General features: G+C 32.8%; 1 protein-coding gene and 1 pseudogene across 4 annotated transcripts in view; both read left to right on the forward strand.

Annotated features, from left to right (window-relative positions):
* Positions 1-23,753, forward strand: part of LRRIQ1 (leucine rich repeats and IQ motif containing 1) — a 203,870-nt gene that overhangs the window by 146,707 nt on the left and 33,410 nt on the right. For all 4 annotated transcript variants that reach the window (XM_077748144.1, XM_077748145.1, XM_077748146.1 and 1 more), the window contains exon 23: positions 22,611-22,743. In XM_077748144.1, the coding sequence (XP_077604270.1) occupies positions 22,611-22,743 (133 nt within the window). The remainder of the gene's footprint in view (positions 1-22,610; positions 22,744-23,753) is intronic.
* Positions 14,792-14,892, forward strand: LOC144218303 (U6 spliceosomal RNA; annotated as a pseudogene).

Consider the following 23,753-nt stretch of genomic DNA (forward strand, 5'->3'; position numbering starts at 1 on the left):
CAAAAACGATAGGCCATGTTTTAATAATGTATTTTTCCAACTTATTAAAATACATTGAAAGCCAACTATGGTTAGTAAATCTTGGATATACATTGAGAATCATTTCATTGTGTATGACTCCTGACTTTATGAAAGGTGCTAACAATGAGTACATACAAAACAAAAGGTAAAAATTGTTAAAACTTAAAGTACAGAAATATTTTTGTGCAAAGAAGCACTATATGAGTTTTATGATATTGGGATAGAGGAGTAAACTTAGATAGAAAAAGAAAGAATTAGAAGGCTAACACAATGTATAGAACTTCCATGTGGGGAAATAAAGAGGGATAGATAAAATTTTTCTCCGAAACAATCATAAATTCAGGATATAATTTAGAAAACAATCTGATCTCAATCTGAGAGCACCTCTACATACCTGGTNCTGGAAAAATGGATTTTTATCTGTAAAAAATAATAAGATACCATGAGTCAAACCAATAGAAACAATAGACATCACAAAAGAATATAAATAATTTATATTTATTTTGATTAGGCATTTATTGGAAAATAAATATGCTTACTTTAAGGAATAAAAGCTATCCTGGAAATATCTGCAAGAGATAGCAAATTTTAGAAAACTAAGTATAAATTTTAGAAATGAAAAATAAAATAATTTAAATTAAAATCTTTAATACAGGTTTACCTGCAGATCAGACAAAGTTGAAGAAATAATGAACTCAGAAATATGTGAGAAAACATTATCTAGAATCCAGCTCAGGGAAGCCAATAGATGAAAAGAATTAGGAAATAAAAATATGTGGAAAAAGCCAGAAAAGGTTTAACTATGTCTAAATAGAATGTGGCAATGGCTATATCCAGTAAGATAATGGCTAAATTTTTCTGAACTGGATGAAAGACATCATCAGCAGATTCAAGAAAATGAATCATAAGCAGGATAAATTAAAAAAAAAAAATCCAGAGCTAAAACTTCACACAGCAGAAAACAAAAATCTTATTGAGAAAAGAAGGAGACATATTACCAATGAAGTTGCAGTTCGACTAACAGATGATGTCTTAAAAACAATAGAAGGCAGAAGAGGTAGAATAACTTCAGTGATCTGAAAGTTGTATGAATGGAACTTACTGTCAAACTGAAATTCACCAGAATAAGAACAAAATACAGACATTTTCTCTGTTTAAGTATTTTGTTTGTTTTCAAGGCACAATTTTGTATTTTTACTTATTTTTCATTTGATTTCATGTTCTTTCTAATCATTTTAAGTGTGTTTTTTAATCCCCATCCACTATTTTCCTCATTCCTCCACCAACCTCTCCTCTGGTAACCATCAGTTTGCTCTCTATAGTTAAGAGTCTGTTTCTTGGGGCACCTGGGTGGCTCAGTCAGTTAAGCGTCGGACTCTTGATGTTGCCTCAGGTCATGATTTCACAGTCGTGAGATCAAGCCCCCTGTCAGGCTCTGTGCTGAACATGGAGTCTGCATGGGATTCTCTCTCTCTCTCTCTCTCTCCCTCTCTGTCTCTCTCTCTCTGTGTCTCTGTCTCTCTCTTTCTCTGTCTCTCTGTCTCTCTCTCCCCCCTGCCCCTGCTCACTCGCTCTCTAAGTAAATAAAAAACAAAAAACAAAACAGTCTATTTCTTGGTTTGTCTCTCTCTTTTTTTTTCCTTTGCTCATTTGTTTTGTTTCTTAAATTATATATGTGAATGAGATCATATAGTATTTGTCTTTCTCTGACTGACTTATATGGCCTTATACTGTCTAGCTCCATCCATGTCATTTCAAATGTGAGGATTTTATTCTTTTCTATAGCTGGATAATATTCCATTTTATGTATGTACATTTGCTTTATCCACTCATCTATTGATGGACACTTGGACTCCTTCCATATTTGGCTATTGTGAATAATATGGCACTAAACATAGGGGTGCATGCATCCCTTTGAATTAGTGTTTTTGTATTTTGGGTGTATATACCCAGGAGTGTGATTCCTGGATCATATGGTAGTTCTATTTTTAATTTTGAAGAACCTCCATATGTTTTCTATAGCAGCTGCACCAGTTTGCATTCCCACCAACAGTGCAAGAGGATTCCTTTTTCTCCACCTTCTTGCTAACACTTCTTGTTTCTGGTATTGTTGATTTTAGCCATTCTAACAGGTATGAGGTGATGTTTCATTGTAGTTTTGATTTGTCTTTCCCTGAAGAGGAGTGATGGTGAGCATCTTTTCATGTGTCTTTTGACCATTTGCGTGTCTTTTTCAAGGAAATGTCAGGTCATGTCTTCTGCCCATTTTTTTAATTGGATTGTTTAGTTTCTGGGAATTGAGTTGTATCAGTTCTTTATACATTTTTAATACTAATGCTTTATCAAATATGTCACTTGCAAAGTTCATCTCCCATTTAGTAGGTTGTCTTTTGATTTTGTTGACTGTTCCCTTGCCTGTGCAGAAACTTTTTATTTTGATGTGATCCCAATAGTTTATTTTTGTTGTATTTCCCTTGCCTCAGGAAACACATCTAGAAAAATATTGTGGTAACCAACTGCCTATGCTCACTTTAAGAATTTTTATCTTTTCAGGTCTCTTATTTAACTCCTTAATCCATTTTGAGTTTATTTTGTGTATAGTGAAAGGAAGTGGTCCAGTTTCATATTTTGCACGTGGCTATTCAGTTTTCCCAACACCATTTGTTGAAGAGACTGTCCTTTTCCCGTTGTGTATTCATTCCTCCTTTGCTGAAGATTAATTGACCATATAATTGCAGATTTATTTCTGGCATCTCTTTTCTGTTCTTTTGATCTATGTGTCTATTTTTGTGCCAGTACCATACTGTTTTAATTATTTAAGCTTTGTAATATAACTTTAAGTTTGGAATTTTGATGCCTTCAGTTTTGTTTTTCATATTCAAGATTGCTTTGGGTATTTGAGGTCTTTTGTGGTCCCATACAAATTTTAACATTGTTTTTTCTAGCCCTGTGAAAAATTCTATTGGTATTTGATTACATTAAATGTGTAGATTGCTTTGGGTAGTATAGACATTTTAACAATATCTGTTCTTCCCTTCCATGAGCATGGAATGTCTTTCTATTTCTTTGAGTCATCTTGAATTTCTTTCATCAGTGTTTTATATTTTCAGAGTAAAGGTCTTTTCGCTTTTTGATCAAGTTTATGCCTAGATATATTATTGCTTTTGGTGAAATTGTAAATGGGGTACTTTTAAGTTTCATTTCCTGCTACTTCGTTATTAGTATATAGGAATGCAACAGGTTTCCATATGTTGATTTTGTATCCTACAACTTTGCTGAATTCATTTATCAGTTTTAGTAGTTAACAGTGGAGTCTTTAGGGTTTTCAACATATAGTATCATGCCATCTGTATGTAGTGAGAGTTGTCCTTTTTTATGTTGTCTAATTTCTGAGGCTTGGACGCCCAATACTAGATTGAGTAAAAGTGGGGAGAGTAGATATCTTTGTCTGGTTCCTGACCTTAGGGGAAAAGCTCTCAGTTTTCACCTAGTGAGTATGATGTTGGCTGTGGGTTTTCCATATAAGGCCTTTATTATGTTGAGATATGTTCCCTTGAGATCTACTTTGCAGAGGGTTTTATTATGAATAAATGTGTACTTCGTCAATTTTTTTTACTCTGTTGAAATTATCACGTTTTTTAATATATGCACCCTGATACCTATTGTAGCATTATTTATAATACCCAAGATATGAAAGCAACCCAAGTGTCCACTGGTAGATGAATATATAAAGGAGTGGTACATATATATACAATGTAATATTACTCAGTCATAAAAAATAATGTAATCTTGTCATTACAAGATTATCATTAGTGGCAACATAGGTGGATCTAAAGGGTATTATGCTAAGTGAAATAAGTCAGACAGAGGAATACAAATATCATGTGATTTCACATATATGTGGAATCTAAAAAACAAAAACAAAACAGAAACAGACTCATTATACAGAGAACAAACTAGTGGTTGCCACAGGGAGAATACATAAAATAAGTGAAAGGGATGAATAGGTACAAATTTCCAGTTATAAAATAAAAAGCCATGGGGATGAAAAGTACAGGATAAGGAATATAGTCAATAAATTTGTAATAACTTTGTGTAGTGACAGATGATAACTACACTTGTGGTGAGCATTTTATAATGCATATACATACTTGTTGAATTACCATGTTATACATCAGAAACTAATATAACTATAACAAGCATATTTCAGGTAAAAATAAAGACATAAAAGGGATAAATTAACTGCTAAGAAAAACCAAAACAACAAAAAACAACATGAAAAACAACAAAACCTTAGTCAGACCTTGGTCAGACCACCAGGTTTAAGTGCCTAACCCAGCATTACTACCTGTGAGCAAGTCACTAAATTCTTGCTGTGCCTCCCTTTTCTCCTCCCTGATTATACTGTATCTACTTCACCGAGTGGTTGTGAGGATTAACTGAGATAATGTGTCTAACATATTTAGAAGGCCTGACACAGAGTAAGGGCGCTAGAATGTTATTAGGTGTGTTACAGATCTAATCTCCTTTAAACAAAATATTCAACATGTCTAAGTGGAGATTCATTACATCAAAGATAATGTAAGGGATGATAATTTTATGCTTTTCTATTACAGGTCTCCAGACCTATATTCAAATGTTAATTTGTGTGGACCAGAAATGCAGGTGTTAGAAATTACAGGATACTGGGTATCAGATATATATATATATACACATGTATATATATATATACACATATACACATACAGATAACTGGGTATCAGAGATAGATACGTTGTCTTCCTAATAGTACAAATCTAGGAATTTTGAGACTACAATTATAGTAGCCTCTTTGAACTAGCATAGTTAAAAATAGGGAGAAGGTTAATAGAGCTGCAGTTGAACTTTAGGAACCAAGAGAGTTAAAGCCTTGTATACCCTCAGGATTTCTTTCTCACTTGTCTGGCTTTACTCTTCCCTTTCACTGTTGACTGGCTCTTTGCTTCCCAGGTGACATGGTCAAAAATACTATTTCCTACAATTCCAAGTTTATATGTTAATGCTCCAGCTATCAGAGCAACAGAATGAATTAATTGTAACTTCAGTTCCAGCTCTACCCATGTCCCAGACCAAGAGATTGGGTTCCCTTTGTAACCCTTTTTGGAGAGAATGGTTCCCACCCTTGGTTCCATCAACTATGACTCGTTAGTAAACATACCCACTGGGAATACTCTATACAATGTGTGAATGGAGGAAGGGGAAAAACCCAGAAAGGAGGGGCTCGGAGTTAACTCAGAGGGTGTCCGCTAAATGTTGTTCTATGAATCTCTGTTGTGGGAGAGAAATTAGAAGTGCTAGAAGCTACAGGTAATGAAGACAGTTCAGAGGAAATGATGTGAACTCTGAGATAACACTATAACCAAAATTTTATTAATTTATGACTATGACTTTAATTATACATTGCCTCTGACCAAAAACTAATGATAATAGAAAAATTCTTGATTAGCAGAATTTTATTTTACCAAATAATTTTGGGGTGGGACATATCCATTCGTAAGGGAAAATGAAATAGCTGTGGTTTATATAAAATCACATTCCCACTTTGACTATTCTTAAAATCAGTATTTATTTGTGAATTATTAATATAACAATTAGGACTGAATTTTTTTAAGAGACTGTACTTCTCCTCATAGCTGATATTGAGTAAATGATTTTTTTAGAATATAACTTATCCTGCAACTGCTGACTGTGGGATGTAGAAAGCCCTAAGTAAGATGTGTGTTTACTGCAAAGATTAATCTCTAATCTCATCATATTAGCTCTAAAACTAAATATAGAGTTTTCTTTTCCTGGTAAACAAATAGAATAACAAAGTATGATTATATGGCTTTTGTTTTTTCTCTTACTGATATGACAGATCACGTTGAGTGATGTGTGAATATTGAACCACCCCTAGAATCCTGAGAATAAATCCCACTTCATCATGGCCTATGACTTTTTAACATCTTGTTGGATTCAGTTTGCTAATATTTTGTTGAAGATTTTTGTATCTATAATCATGAGAGATAACTGATCTGTGGTACCTGTTTTTTGTTGGTGTTCCTTATTTGGTGTTGGTAACAGGGTGATACTGGCTTCATAGAATTAATTTGGAAGGTTTTTTTCCTCTTCTATTTTTTGGAACAGTTTGAGAAGAATGAGTATTAACTCTTTTTTAACTATTTGATCGAATTTGTCTGTGAAGCAATCTGGTCCTGGACCTTTGTTTGTTGGGAGTTTTTTTATTATTAATCAATTTCATTGCTAGTAATTGGTAGTTTATATGTTTCTAGGAATTTATCTATTTCTTCTAAGTTTTCCAATCTGTTGACCTATAGGTTTTCATAAATTTCTGTTACAATTGTTTGTATTTCTGTGGTGTTGGTTGCTATTTCTTCTCTTTCACTGGTAATTTATTTGGGTTATCTTTCTCTCTCTCTCTCTCTTTCTCTCTCACTCTCTCGATGACTCTGGCTAGAGGTTTATCAATTTTGTTCATCTTTTCAAAGAATCACCTCCTGGTTTCATTGAAATGTTTTATTTTTTTTTAGTTGCTATATCTTTTATTTCTGATCTAATCTTCATTAACTCCTTTCTTTTGCTGGATTGAGGTTTTGTTTGTTTTTCTTTTTTCTAGTTCCTTTAGGTGTAAAGTTGGGTTCTTTGTTTGAAATTTTTCTTGCTTTTTGAGGTAAGCCTGTATTGCTATAAACTTTCCTCTTAGAACCCCTTTTGCTGCATCCCAAAGATTTTGAACCCTTGTGTTTTCATTTTCATTTGTTTTCATGTAATTTGGGATTTCTTCTTTGATTCATTAGTTGACCTGTTAATTGTCTAGAGGCATGTTATTTAAATCATGTATTTTTGCCTTTTCCAGATTTTCATTGTGATTGAGTTCTAATTTCATATCATTATGGTCAGGAAAGATACAGGATATGACTTCAATTTTTTTTTTGATTTGTCAAGACTTGTTTTGAGGCCTAATATGTGATCTGTTCTGGAGAATGTTCCTTGTGCACTTGAAAAGAATGTCTATTCTGCTGTTTTAGAATGGAATGTTCTGAATACATATGTTAAGTCCATCTGGTCCAGTGTGTCATTCAGAGCCACAGTTTCCTTGTTAATTTTCTGTTTGAATAATCTGTCCATTGTTGTATGTAAGTTGTATGTATTTGAGTCCACTGGTATTAGTGTATTACTATCAATTATTTCTTTTATGTTTGTTATTAACTATTTTATCTATCTGGGTGCTTTCATGGTGGGTACATAAATATTTACAGTTATTATGCCGTCTTGTTAAATTGTTCCCTTTATTATTATATAGTGTCCTTCTTTGTCCCTTGTTCCATTCTTTGTTTAAAGTTTATTTTGTCTGTAAGTATTGTTACCCTGGCTTTATTTTGGCATCGATTTGCCTGATAAATGTTTCTCCATCCCCTCACTTTGAATCTGCAGGTGTCTTTCAGTCTGAATGAGTCTCTTGTGGGCACCGTATAGATGGATCCCTTTTTTTTCCCCTGTAATCTGTTACCCTATGTCTTTTGATTGGAACATTTAGTCCATTTGTATTCAAAGTCATTATTGATAGATATGTATCCATTGCCATTTGTTACTTTTTGTGATTGTTTCTATAGATTTTCTCTGATCCTTTCTTCTCTTGCTCTTTTTCATGTTTTGTTGGCTTTCTTTAGTGATATACTTAGATTCATCTCTCTTCATTCTTTGCACATCTATTACTGGTTTTTGATTTGTAGTTACCATTAGGTTTGCATATAACATCTGCATATAGCAGTCTATATTAAGTTGATAATTGCTTAAGTTAAGACCCATTTTTTACTCCTTTCCCCACCCATGTTTTAGGTATATAGTGTCTTATTTTACATCCTTTTATTTTATGAATCCTTTAACTAATTTTTGCAGAAATAAAAGCATTACTAAACTAAGAGAAATTTGAAAATATTTTGAACTTAATGTAACTTTTGAATCCAATGGAAGTGAAATGAAGACACCACTTATTATAAAATATGTGGGATGCAGCAAAAGAAGTGCTTAGAAGGAAATTTATGGCAAAGTGCATATATTAGAAAAGAATAGGGGCACCTGGGTGGCTCAGTTGGTTATGCATCCAACTCTTGATTTTGTCTCAGGTCATAATCTCATGGTTCGTGAGATTAAGCCTCGTTCTGGAATGACAGTAAGGAGCCCACTTAAGATTTTCCCTCTTCCTCTCCCCCTCTCTTTCTCAAAATAAATAAACAAATATTTATAAAAGATCTAAAATCAATTTTCTAAAAATCTACCTTAGGAAACTTGGAAAAGTAGAGCAAATTAAAAGGAAGCAGCAGCAAAAAAAAAAAAAAAATAGAAGAAGAAGAATTAGAGAAAAAAATCAATAAAATTGTAAACAGGAAATCAATAGACAATATCGATGAAACCAAAAGCTGGCTCTTTGAAAAGATCAACAGGATTAATAAGCCTCTAGGCCAAGCTAACTAAAAAAAAAAAAAAAGAGAGAGGACACAAATTACTAATATCAGAAATGATAGAGGGGACATCACTACTGATTCCATGGACAGTAGAAGAAAAATAAAAGTATGCTGTGAATAGCTCTATGCCCATAAATAATAACCTAGATGAAATGGATCAATTCTTTGGAACACAATTTGCCAAAACTTGCATAAGAATTAATGTACAAGCTGAATAAGCCTGTATCTATTAAATAAATTAAATAAAAAATTAATCACCTTCCAAAATGGAAAGTACCAGGCCCAGAGGGGTTCCTGGTGAATTCTATCAAACATTTAAGGAAGAAATTATACAATTTCCTATAATTTCTTTCAAAGGATAGAAGCAGAAGGGATAATTCATTCTTTTTTTTTTTTAAATATTTTTATTTATTTCTAGGAGAGAGAGAGAGACAGCGTGANATTCTTTAAGGCCAGAATTACCCTAATAACAAACACATAAAAATACTTTACAAGAAAAATACAGACCAATATCTTTCACAAACATGATTTAGAAAATTGTCAACAAAATATTAGCAAATCAAATCCAACAATTTATACAGAGAATTATACAAATTATACTGGGATTTCTCCCATGTATGCAAAGCCAGTTAAACATTCAAAAATCAATGTGTTCAGCACATCAACAGGCTAAAGAAGAAAAATCACATGATACCTACAGAAGCAAAAATTTTTTTTTCACAAAGCCCACCCATTCCTGATAAAATTCAGTAAACTAGGAATAGAGGGAAACTTCTTCAAATTGATAAAAAATTTCTACAAACAAACCTACAGCTAACATCACACTTAATGGTGAGAAATTCAAAGCTTTCCCACTAAGATCAGGTACAAGACAAGGATGTTGCCTCTACTTCTTTTCAAACTTGTACTGGAAGTGCTAACTGATGTAATAAACAAGGAAAGGAAATAAAAGGTATACAGAGTGGGAAGAAAAAAGTGAAATGTTTTTGTTTGCAGCTACATGATCATCTATATAGAAAATTTAAAAGAATCAATAAGAAAACTTCTGGAACCAATAAGCAATTATAGGAAAGTTTCAAGATGTAAGGTTAATATACAAGAGTAAACCACTTTCCTATGTACTAGCAAATGACAAGTGAAATTTGAAGTTAAAAACACGATACCATCTACATTGCCCCTCCAAATTAAATACTTAGGTATAAACGTAAGAAAAGATATATAAGATCTATGAGAAAAGCTATAAAACTTTAATGAAATAAATTAAAGACCTCAATAAATTGCCAAATATTCAATGTGCACGCATAGAAAACCTCAATATTGGCAGGTTTCAGTTCCTCCTAATTTGATCTGTAGACTCAGTGAAATCCTAGAAAGTTGTTTTGTGGATATTAACAAACTGATTCTAAAATGTATATGAGGAAGTAAAAGACTCAGTATAGCCAACACAATATTAAAAGAGTGTCTTTGCAACAAATGGTGCTAGAACAAGATGACATCCACATTTAAAAGAATCTAGACATAGACCTTATACCACTCAAAAATATTAACTCAAAATAGATCACAGAACTAAATGTAAAGTGCAAAACTCTTAAGACTCCTAGAAGATAACATAGAAGAAAATATGGATCTAGATGACTTTGGTCATAGCTATGACTTTTTAGTTACAACACCAGTGGTGCAATTCATACAAGAAATAATTTGATAATTTTGACTTCAATAAAATTAAAACTTGTTTTCTGCTGAAGACAATGTCAAGAGAATGAGAAGACAAGCCACTGACTAGGAGGAAAATTTTGCAAAACATTTATCTAAGAAATGACTACTATCCAAAATATACAAAGAACTCTTAAATCTCAATAAGAAGAAAACAAACAACCTTATTTTTAAAAAATGGACTAATGACCTTAACAAACACTTAACCAAAGATGATATACAGATGGCAAATAAACATATGAAAATATTTAACACATCCTATGTCTTTAAGGAGATGCAAATTACAACAACAAGATACCACTACACACCTATTGGAATAGACAAAATTATGATACCACCAAATTCTGACAAGGATATGGAGCAACAGAGTTCTCATTTATTCCTGATAGGAGTGCAAAATGTTTCGGCCACTTTGGAAGACCGTTTGGAAATTTCTTATAAAACTAAAAATATTCTTACTAGAGGATCCAGCAATATCACCTTTGGTATTTATCCAAATGAGTTGAAAACTTATGTCCACACAAAAATCTTCACAAAAATGTTTCAGGCAGCTTCATTGATAATTGCCAAAATTTGAAAGCAACCAAGACGTCCTTCAGTAGATAAATGGATAAACTGTATAGCAATGGTATGTCATTTAACAATGAAAGCAGATGAGCTACCAAGCCATGAAAAGACATGGAAGAACATTAAATTCATATTACTAAGTGAAAGACACCAACCTAAAAGACTATATACTGTATGATTCCAAGTATGTGACATTCTGGAGAAGGCAAAACTATGGGGATAGTAAAAAAATCTGTATTGTTAGGGCTGTGATTGAGGAGAAGGAGTAAAGCAGCAGAGCACAGAGGATTTCTAGAACAGTGAAAAACTACTCTGCATGATACCATTATGTGGATACATGTCATTATACATTTGTCCAAATCTATAGAAAGTTTATAGCATCAAAGGTAAAATATGGCCTTTGGATGATTATGATGTCTCAGTGTAGATTGTAACAAATGTACCACTGTGGTGGGGAGTGGAAGTGTGTTGATAATGGGGGAAGCTTTGAATATGTAGGGGAAGGAAGTATATACAAAAATATCTCTCCCTTCAAATTGTGTTTTAAGCCTAAAAATTAACTTAAAAATGAATGTTATTAATTAATTTTTAAATAATATGTGACAAAGATTAAAGAAGTACCAAAGAGAAGTCAAAAATTCTAAACTATATTGGGAGAATTTTATATGTTTCTCAGTAATTTATAGTACAAGCACTCAAAAAATCAGTAAGAACATGGTTTGACAAACCAATTTAATAACATTTGCTTAAAAGACATGTATAATACACTCAATGACTGGAGAATGCACATTACCCTCGTACACATACAGGACATTGACAAAACTAACTTACACTGGCCTGATTTCAGGTCTCAAAAATTTCTTAAGGATTGAAATCACGTGCAGTGTGCTTTCTGAATAAAATATAATAAACTATAAATGAACCATAATAAGATAAGCAGATAGTCTTTATTTTCTTGAAAATTAAGAAACATCTGAAAAATTCATGAGTCAAAAATCATAAATATTAAAAAATAACAAAAAATCTATGTATTGCAGTATAAAAGCAATCCTTAATAAAATTTTTAAAACTAAAACAATTCATCAAAAAAGATACATTTTTTTGAAAGAAATTTGATTAACTCCTGCCAAGTCTCATTATGAAAATGAAAGAAAAAGCACAAACAACTAGTATCAAGAATTAAAATGGGGCAGGATGACAAATGATCCAAACTAAAACTGTAGTAAGGGAATATTGTGAACAACCATATGGCAGTACACTTGAAAATTTGGAGAAAGTGGACAGTTCCTAGGAAAATATAATACCCAGACTGAACTTGTCTCTGATGTTTGCCTAACATGGTAGGCAAACAACCAGGATGGAAAAAAATTTCCAACTGTGATAGTATTTTTTAAATCATGTGCCAAAGACTGTGTCTCCCAAAAAAGGTACAAGACTTTATCAGGGAAACTGTAAAACTCTATCAGGAAATGTTAAAGAAAAACTATAAATAATATATGAATTGAAAGACTAAATTTCAAAGATTTAAATTCTCCCAAAATTAACAGTGGATAATATGCAATCTCAATTAAATCCCAAGAGGTATTTATGGACACTGACAAGCAGAATCTAAAAATATATGGAAAGGCCAAATCCTCAAATAGCCAAAACACATTCAACAAAGATAATTAAATTGAGAGAGCCTGCCAAACACCATAACTTATTATTAATACACTCTTATTATGGAGCTTACACAAATGAGAGTGAATATATTGTGGTGCGGTATGATATCATATGATATGGATGGGATGAGATGAGAAAAGATGACATTGTAGTAATTCTAGGATAGGGTAGGGTAGGGTAGAGTACAGAAAATGGCAAGCGATAGAGACCCCTGTATCTATGCTTAATTGAAATTATAAGAGAAATCGCATTCTAAATCAGTGGAAAATAGGTAGACTTTTCAATAAATTTTAAACAGTTATCTATACTAAAACATTTATTATGTCCATATTAAAGATCTAAATATATGAAGCAAAATTATAAAACTTACAGAAGACAATGTGGAAGAATATAACATTGGATATGGAATTATTTCTTTAACAATATGCAAAAGTACTGGTCATCTTGATATATTTACATTAAAGTTAAGAATCTCTATGAAACCAAAATGTCAAAATAGGAGTGAAACAACAGCCCACAGAGATGGAGAAGGTATTTGCCACACATATAATCAATAAAGGTCCCATATCCAGAATAAATAATTCCTAAAAGTCATTAAAATACCAATAGCCTATTAGAAAAAAATAAATAAGAAGCCTTAACATATTCTTCACAAAGAAATCTAAAAACTTATGAACATATAAGAAGGTGTTTAATCTCATTTTGTAGCAAATAAATACAAATTTAATCTGCAAAGTTAAAAAAAAGCCTAACAATCAGAATTGGCAAAGAAGTCAAACTTTCACTTTTCTCAGACGACATGATACTCTACATAAAAACCTGACAGACTCCACCAGAAGCCTACTAGAACTGATCCAAGAATCAGTTATGAAGGAAATAACCTATGAAGGAAATTGAAGAAGACACAAAGAAATGAAAAACATTCCATGCTCATGGATTGGAAGAATAAATATAGTTAAAATGTCATTACTATCCAAAGCAATCTACACATTCAATGCAATTCCAATCAAAATTGCACCAGCATTCTTCTCAAAACTAGAACAAATTATCCTAAAATTTCTATGGAATCACAAAAGACCCCGAACAGCCAAAGTAATATTGAAGAAGAAAACCAAAGCAGGAGGTATCATCGTCCCAGACTTTAGCCTCTACTACAAAGCTGTCATCATCAAAACAGTATGCTCTTGGCACAAAAACAGACACATACACCAATGGAATAGAATTGAGAACTCAGAATTGGACCCAAAAGTATACAGCCAACTAATCTTTGACAAAGCAGGAAAGAATACCCAATGGAAAAAAGAGTGCCTCTTTAACAGATAGTGTTGGGAGAACTGGACAGCAACATGCAGNTCGCAGGGGAGACGTGGGGAAATAGTGGGGGGGTGCGCGGAGAGAAGCAAACCATGAGAAACTCTTGAATGCTGAGAACAAACTGAGGGCAGATGGGGGTGGTGGGAGGAGAAGGGGGGAATTGGGCATGGAGGAGGGCACTTGTGGGGATGAGCACTGGGTGTTATATGGAAACCAACTTGACAATAAACTATTTGTAAAAAAATTAAAATATTTAAAAATTAAAAAAAATCCTAACAAACCAAGATTTGGAAAACACATAACCAATAGGACTTATATTTTGTTGATTGAAGTATAATTTAGTACAATCAATTGGACAAAATATTACATATGGTGGACTTGAAGATATCTATTTCATACAATCTTTTAAATACATTTTTAGATGCTTGCTCCATAGGAGCTTATACAAGGATAGTCAGAGCAGTGTTTTTCTTAATAACCCCAAACCAGAAATAGCCCATGTGTCCACCAACAATGGAATGGATAAACTCTAATACATCCATACTTTGGAAAACAATATGGCACTGAAAAATAATGAAGTGCACCTGTTCACAGCAACATAGATGAATCTCATAAACAATATTGAGCCAACAAACACAAAAGATACTTACTGAACTGTAGCAAGCAAAGCTATACTATAATGCTTAATACATAGGTAGTAAGAATTTTAAAGGAAATCAAGAAAGTCAACGTTATAAACTTTAGCATAATGGTTATTCATAAGAGAAGAGACTTTTGAGGAAAACTCATATGTAAGCAGTGTTCTGTTTTTTTAATGATCAGAGGTCACATGGAATATGTATTTATATTTTTATTTATAAAATAATTTTAAATAATTTATGCATAATGTATATAAAATATAATTTATATAATATTTATGTGTTTGTAATTAATTATAAATCTTGAAACTATAAACATCTGGTATAAGCCATATTTTTTGTAAATTGTATATATCCCAAGAAAATAAAAATGACAAAAAAGAGTTTTNTACTAAAATTGGAATGATATAGAGAAAATTAGCTAGGCCCTGCACAAGGATGAAATGCAAATTCATGAAGTGTTCCATATTTTGCTTTCCTTCCTAATGCTGATGAATGACAAAATATGTCTATGATACACAAAGTGACTTGATCAATTTAAGTCTCTTCCAGCTTCAAATCCCACTCCAACTTCTCCTTTAAAAAAGAGCTTCCACATATCAGTATTTATATAAGTAGCTTAAAGCCAAAACTTAATTTTGTAGGGAAGAGTTGTAATGCCAATCTTGACTTTTTTCCTCACTAGAATGTAAGTAGATTAATAATATTTTTACCTATCTTTTCTTTTTTTAATTATTATTATTTTTAATATTTTATTTATTTTTTAGAGAGAGAGCAAGAGCAGGAGAGGGTCAGAGAGCGAGGGAGACACAGAATCCGAAGACAGGCTCCAGGCTCTGAGCTGTCAGCACAGAGCCCAATGCGGGGCTCTAACCCACTAACCGTGAGATCATGATCTAAGCCAAAGTCCGACGCTTAACCGACTGAGCCACCCAGGCACCCCTTAATCATTTTTTAAAAAATATTTAGTTTTGAGAGACAGAGAACAAGCAGGGGAGGGGCAGAGAGAGAGGGAGACACAGGACCTGAAGCAGGCTGCAGGCTTTAAGCTGTCAGCACAGAGCCCGTTGCTGGGCTTGAACTCACCTCGAGATCATGGCCTGAGCTACAGTGGGACACTTAACAGACTGAGCCACCCAGGTGATTCTGACCTACTTTTCAGTTAAGTGAAATCAATGAATGGAGGCCCTTATTCATTTACAAATGAACTTCTGCTACCTGAAATAAAAATCTTTCTAAACAAAATATAATGAAAGAAAAAATTTTGCATTAATAAGGCATACACTTAGAAAACTTTTAAATCTTAAGTGTATGAAGATACTTGTTTAAAATATAACTTACGGAAAACAGTATGTTTGGGACCAGGTTTATTTGTCTCTAATATATTTGTCATTCAAACTGTGAAAGAAAATTATTTTTACTTATATTTACTATTGCTTTTTATAATGCAATATTTTAATATAATTCAATATTTTATTTGATGTTAGATCTGTAACGGAAGCGTATCCATATTCTTTTTGACAAGTAGAAAAATCATCACATGCAGAAAACTAATAGTTAATGAGAAATGCATTATGAGTGTATTAACATATGTGCTATGAGTGTTTCTGTTTTGCACCTATAAAAAACAATGATTATAATGATATAAAAATGTTTAATTGGGTCCATCAATTAGTGTATCTATCATCAGCATATCAATACACTACTACTACTATTGGCTTCTTTTGAAGTAAAAATAGTAAAGGAAATTAATCATATACTTGACCCTCAATTAAGATATGTACATAAATGAGTAGAATTAGAGATGTCTCTTTACCAAAGTAGAAGCTTTTATATACAGCAAGAACCTGAAGTCCAACTATACAAACAAACAAACAAAAAACAGGTGGAAGTAATATTTATGTGGCCCTATGACCATGATATTTTGAGAGCCAGCCTACTTATATCACCGGCCTCTCCGTTAGTCCATTGGGTGGGCCCTAGTTTGGATGACCTAGTATATTAACACTCCCTGAGGGAGTCTAGATTGGATAAGGGAATATTTTCCAACAGTAATTAAATTGAGAGAGTGAAACAGGAGAGAATCATGTCAATGGAAACTCCTTCATGGTTATTACTGAGCAATTGCTAAAAATTATTTGAAATAACTTGAAATCAATTAGGACTGTTTACCCTTGTTATCTTTTGGAAATTAACTTTTTTTTTTTAATTAAAGACACACTAAAATCCTCATATATTATGAAATAAAATACATTTAAAAAATACCTGTTACAGGTTTAGAATTCTGGTAAGGAGGACTCCTGGACTCCCCCAGAAAATTGTTCTTTCTAGTTTTGTGGTTAATCCTGGAATCTTTCCAGTGACCCCCGGAACTTTAGTCTTGGCCTGGATTTGGAGACTCCTACAGATAGTGTCACCTCCTGCATAGCTAAATCTTGGCCCGTGGCAACTGAGATAGCGTTATATAGAGGAAAAAACTGAGGCAGAGAGAAGGTAGATAATTTGCCCAACATTACACAATTAGTAGGTGAAAAAGCCAACTTATAACATGCAAGATAGATGCTAGCAGATAGATGACTCTGGTGTAGCCTCTCCAATATAGACTGAATTAATTTGTTCTATAATCAGTTTCTCATATGTCACAATTCCAGAACCTCTTCTAATGAAAAATTAAGTGGTGTGCCAGATTTATAGGAAACACAGAAAGCAATCTTAGACAGTGGCTACCAGGTACTTCTAAAAACATTATCCTGTTAACACTTAATATTACTTAGAAATGGGTAAATCTGCTAAAACCATGACAGTGAAGGATGAGTACTGAATTTTCCTTTTACCCTAGGTTCCAATATGGGTTGGCATAGCACTGTTACTGATCCTGTCATTTAAAGCTTTTTTGTTTACCATAGATTTTTGCATTAATTTTTATTTAAAATATTACGTTAAAATATTATTAACCTTGATTCCTGAGATTTTTGTTACCCCCTTAACTTTTGTTCCTGAAGTATTTCATTTGCCCCACTTGACTTACCCTAGCCTCCACCCTAGTTAACAATATGGAGACATATAATACATTAATGTGGCTATACATATGACTGTATAACTTTATATTGGTCTCGCAGAAGAAGCTGAAGGACTACTCTTTTTGTAATATTTGGTACACCACTATAAAAGTATTCATGAGGAGATTAAATTCCACTGAACATACAAATGGCAAAACGTATCCTTTCTGGTAGAAATATATAGTAGTTGAATACAGAAGACCTATTATAATTGGTTAATAAGAATAACTACATCCACTTTGTGAATCTTTATGTTATTTCAGAGGGATTCACTTAAATGTAACACTTCTATAATGTTGAAAATAGCATCTGCAAAATCTATATATTTTAAAAGATAATTTAGTAACTAACTTTCCTTTGCTTTCATAAAGATCATTTATTCATATACTTTATGTATCACCCAAACCCCAAAGAGACAAATTTTGAGAATTAGTGTAAATGTCAGAAACTAGCAAATATTTTTCATTCTAGTACTTTTTTTTAAGCCTCCCTGCCATAAAATATAGTGAAATATGTAAAGGAGTGATTAGTGCCGCTGTTAGCCTTTGACCCTTACATACAGCTTTGGCTCTATTCCCAAAATTTCTGTTTTTAAAGTTTTGCAACAACAATCCTTTTCTTTATTCATGCAATAATTTTCCTAGTGATCAATTACATATTTATTTAAATATATCTCAAAAGAATAGGAATGTTGCTTGTCACACACAAACAGCTCTTAGAGTTACTGGTTTCATGCCAATGCCGTCAACTTTCCAACAACAGATTGGATTGGTTAAGGAAGAAGCCATAAACAGCCTATCAACAAGTATTTATACAGATGTTAATTGATTTAAAATGCTGTCAGTGTAACATTTATGCCAAACTCCAATTTTATTTGTGCTTTATTTGTGAGGTATGATGCAATAACTTCTTTTAATAAACATGTACAGACCACTTATACTTTATAATGGAAACATATTTTTAGTGTTTCCAACATGAGATACATAGAATCAGCCATTTATCAAAATTACCAAAAATATTTCCAATGCATATAGCCTTTTGCTCATCATGCAACTATGTCCTCCAACAGCTTTTGGTAAAGAGATGAACTCATCCCTATCCGTGAAACCAAGAAAATTTTTTATTATATTACTAAGAAAGGCCATCAAGGGAAAAGAAAATAGTCATGGGAAAGTTGCCATATTACTTAAAATATAAATAATTAGCTTTTTCTTGTCCCAAATAATAATTGAATCTTAACCTCTCTCTGTATAGAATATTATGATATACTGAAAATTTAGAAAACATTTATTTGAAGCATATGGGTTTAATGAACACATTTTTTTCATGAAGAAAAGAATAATATTTCCATTAATTTCAAAAGAGACTTCATTTCTTTTGGTGATCTTTCTAAGCTAAACTGTGTTTCTCTAGGATTGCATATACTATGGACATTTTATAAAGTAGTCTTATATGATGGGGTAGTTTTTGTTTGTTTGTTTGTTTGTTTAATTTGCCATCTTTCATTGGCAGTTTTAATCCCAAACTAATTATGACTTTCAGGGCTGAGGTTTCTATTGCAATGATTAAGTTAATTATGTATGGGAATATGTTATCCTCCACAATGCACAAGGTTTATCTACATGCTAAAAATCTAAATCCCAACTCTACATTTCTCAGGCCACTTAACACAACATTACTCAATTGACAACTATTCCTTCATTTCTCAGATATTTATTGAGCACCATCCTGCTATGTACCCCTTAAAGAGCTTATATATAGTAAGCAAAACAGACACATGAATAGGAAAGGAAAATAGAACATAATAAATGCTAATGGAATCTTTATAGGAATCTTTGGAGGACATCTCCAAGTTAATTTGAATAGGGAATGCAGTTTTGGCAGATCAAGGACTTAAAGCCCCAAAGAATATACTTTCTAAACTGAGACCTAAAGACATGAAACAAAAACACCATTGGCAAAGTGGGTAATCTGAAGCATAGACCTATAGGCAAAAGAAACCATTCTGAGTAATTACAATATATTTGAGTGATTGAGGCAAAAATCTAACATGTGTCTAAACGTATATGCATGGATTGTATTCCATGCAAAAAAAAAAAAAAATGAACTTAATCCAAAGGCAATGGAGAACCAGGAGTTTAACCTATGAAACAGCAAAATTGGATTTATGTTTTAACAAGGCCTTTTACAGTACGGAGATAGGTATATGGGAGGAAGATCAAACAAACAAACAAAGAAAAAGACCAGTGAGAGGGCTATTAAAGTAATTCAGAAGAAATGATGGTAACCTGATATAAAATAGTGGCAACAGGAATTCAGGAAATCTGACAGATTGAAAAGAATTTAGGAGGTAAAATATGTGATTGTAGAGTGAGGAAGAATGCTGGTTCAGTACAACTCTGGTCTCTGACATACATTGACAATGGTGATCCAATTTTGGAAATTTGGAAAAGGTGGGATAATACATGAGTTCAGCTTTCTTACATACTCAGTTTAAATTATCTGAGGGATGTCTGTGTCAAAGCTTCGGATGGTTACATGTTTCAAAAGGAGATGATGAAAGTGAGCGAAAAACTTGGATGAATATCCTCATACAGGAAAATTATAGCCTAAGAAAAAAATGGGGCCAGGATCAAACCTGAGAAGAATCCTGAGATTGGAAGGGATGGCAAGGGAAGAGGAGTCCTTGAAGGAAACTGTTTAGATAAAAAGTCAGAGAAAAAACAAGGAGAGTGTAATGAAACAAAATCCAAAGGAAATAAGACTTTAAATTAATGAAGCAAGACCCAAAGAAGTAGGAAAGGACAGGAGGTAAAAGGTTTCAGTTTCTGTAGGCAGAATGGTGCCTCTTCTACAACAAAAAGGTTTTACTGAGCTGCCTGACTAATGACAAGCATCCATTAAGTTATCCATATCACCATTACTCTTCCTATGCAAGATGCTAAAAACAGAACTTCCTCTGCAAGTTTAAAAGAGTTAATTGTCTTTTCTTCTTCTCAGTGACAGGAGTAATCCTGAAATAGTTTAAGCAAAACAGAATCAATTTCTTCAATATGTGAATTGCAGTTATCTTCAAGTACATCCAGCCAACTTCACCAACATGCTTGTTCTGTCTCTTAAACTGAGCACAGGCCAATCTACCAATCTATGCCTTAGGGTTAAAATGGTTAATATGAACTGGACCCTTACAGTGAAATCTCTCATCTTTACTCAGGGACTATTGTTTAGAACCTTGGCTGAGCGCTGATGTAAAACCACTTAGGTTTATGGAGTGTTATTGTAGAGCTGAGGAAAACTTTCCAAAATGAGTACTTTAAAAAGTGACTATTGCAAGTATATGTCATTATTTAAAAAAAAAAAAAACAGAAAGACACAGATTTTTTTATTTTTATTTTTTATTTTACTGTTGTAAAAATAGTAAATAAAAATTTAAAAATAAAAGTACAATTGTTACACAATGATTCTTTACATATCAAGAGTAGATAATGTTCTAGCTATGGGCTCAGTTGATTATCAGTGGTCATTGAGTCCTCACTATTTTCTATCACCGCACTTATGAGTCCAACATCCGGTCTGGTTAACCAAGAAAGACAGATAAAGAGGCTGGGACTCTGCTGGAGAAAAAACTTAATGGTATACAGTAACTGGAAGTGGCAATGTCAAAGGTTCCCTTTGCTTGAGTCTCCCTTATAGTTTCTATACAAGTTTCTATATACCTTTATGGCCAGTTACCAGAATGGTGTCTCCTCATGGATTCAATGGTCAGCCCTTGCATGGCAAGCAATTGCTCCTCCGATATAGCAAATATGGAGGGGTTGGCTTAAGCTCAGGATGCGAGAGATGGGGTTGTTTAGAGACAGAAGGTGACACGAGAAGCAGCAGCAAGTTAACTTTATTAAGTAACGTAGTTTAGAAAAATAAATACCTTGGTTTTTAGCTTTCCTGAGAACTGGCTACCATATCTTTCTGAATTGAAAATGAGTCATTTCACTAATTTCAGCAGCAACTTTTAAGGAAAAAAAAGACATGATAGGTACTTCATCCTCAACATATAGAATGATAAATGTATGTATGATGTGCCACATGCACCAAGCATTTGTAGTTAGCCTTGCATAATGCTTCCTTTGTTTTCCAAACAACTTGAGATTTGCGGGGAAAGAATTAATAAATAACATTTCAAATATTAGGTTTTAAATGATAGCATTCTTGTTAGTTTGATTACCATAAATTAGTTTTCAAGAGGTATCTTCCTCTGGTGTACTGTCAATCAAACTACAATGCTATCAAGTCCCAAAATATGGTAATGGCTCAGAAAAAGATCAAGTCCATGGAGGAAGGCTCCAATACACCAGCTGTTTGGTATAATTTGGAAATGCATTGGCATTGATGAAGTAATAACATCTACAGATTAAAAAACAAACAAACAAACAAACACACCATGTATTAATTTTACATTTGACTGTAAGGGTTGGATTTTTAATTTTCTTTTTTCTTTTCCTTTACTCTTCTCTTTGTTTCCCTGTATTCTTACCTTGTATAGTTTCTCATCTTGTATATTCCTATATCCATTTACATTGTTATGCTTCCCACTTCCTTTTTTGAAATAGCTACTATGGCATAAGCACAGGTTCTCTAAACCTTATGTTATTATATTCCTAGTTTAAAATATTGAATTAGCTTACACAAACCACACTTAGTTTTATACAAAATTACAACTCTATTTCAAATACCCTCAATATAATTTATGAATTCTACATACATATAAGGTTAGTATAAGAACAATTGGACTTTAAAATAAGCCAAAAGATATCATAGTGGACAGGTATACTTTTAATACTAGAATTCTACTCTCTACTAAAGATAATCTTTGGATTTTTAATGTGAAAACTAAAAAACAAGTCCTATAAAATATTGGCTACAATGAAACATTTTCTTTATTTTTTTAAGATAGATGGGTTTGAAACTCAAGCAGGAAAATTACTTAAGTGACTGACATTTTTCTTACAGATAATTTAGCTCCCATGAATTAGTCTTTTTTTTTTTTCTTTTGATAAACTTTTTTGCCTAGACTGCACTACTTGGCCAAAACTGAGCTCTTTAAATAACAAATAAAATTTCCATATTTTTCCCAGGTAAGGAAGAAGAATTTATCTACAAGGATGCCACTGCGAATGAAAAACTAGAAAGGAGTAAGGAATACACATACCAATGGCTTCACACACAGGTTGGGATTCATGAAACAACTAGTTCCAGAAATATGAAATGGTGAGGTCATTTCCTTTAAATTAGATTTTTGTATTGTAAACACATCTTGAAAAGTGAAACCTAGGTTAATTGTGCTAAAACAAACATGACTTTATAGCCAAAGGCCAATACATCACGTTGCCAGGTTATAAAAGACCTCTTACATAGAATAGATTTAATCACTTTTTATATCTTTTACCCTAAAATGTTTGAAAACTCTGTTTCTGTAATGCTTAAATCACAAAATGATTCTATTTGATAAAGTAAAATGCATGCTATCCATTAACTGTTTAAATATCACATGTATTGGAGGTTATATTTTATTTTGTGTCATTTTTGTCATTTATGTTTGGCAGTTAAAATTATAATTCAACACTGAAGCTGTTGCTCTACCAGTTGTGTAACTAATTTTCTATGATGTCTCCACGCTTCAGTTTCCTCTCTTTTATAGTAGGTGGTAATATCTTATCTATCTCACAGGATAGAGGTGAGCCCACCAGGTTGAGAATATCAATATATATTTTCAATAAATATATCCTTTAGCAACAAACAAAGTACTTTGAATCTAATAGGTAATTAATTAATTTTTGTTACACTACTGTACATATTCGTTTGCTAGGTCCACCATATCAAAATACCATAAATCGTGTGGCTTAAACAGCAGGGATTTATTTTCTCACAGTTCTGGAGGCTACAAGTTCAAAATTAAGGAGTCAGCACATTTGCTTTCTTTGGAGGTCTGTCTTCATGGTTTGCAGATGGCCACCTTCTCACTGTGCCCTCACATCATCAGTCTTCATTCTCTGTTGTCTGTGTTTTAATATCCTGTTCTTATAAGGACACTGGTCATATTGGATTGGAGCCTACCAATATGACCTCATTTTATTGTAATTACCTCTTTCAAGGCTCTATCTCCAAATATATCACATTAAGTATTGAGGGTTGGGACTTCAACATATGAATTCTGATGAAACAAAATTCTGCCCATAGCAATGTAGTATAATATATATATATATATATATGCAAAGCCA

The sequence above is a fragment of the Crocuta crocuta genome, unplaced genomic scaffold (assembly GCF_008692635.1).
Source record: "Crocuta crocuta isolate KB4526 unplaced genomic scaffold, BGI_CrCroc_1.0 scaffold79, whole genome shotgun sequence".
In the NCBI taxonomy this organism is placed as follows: domain Eukaryota; kingdom Metazoa; phylum Chordata; class Mammalia; order Carnivora; family Hyaenidae; genus Crocuta; species Crocuta crocuta.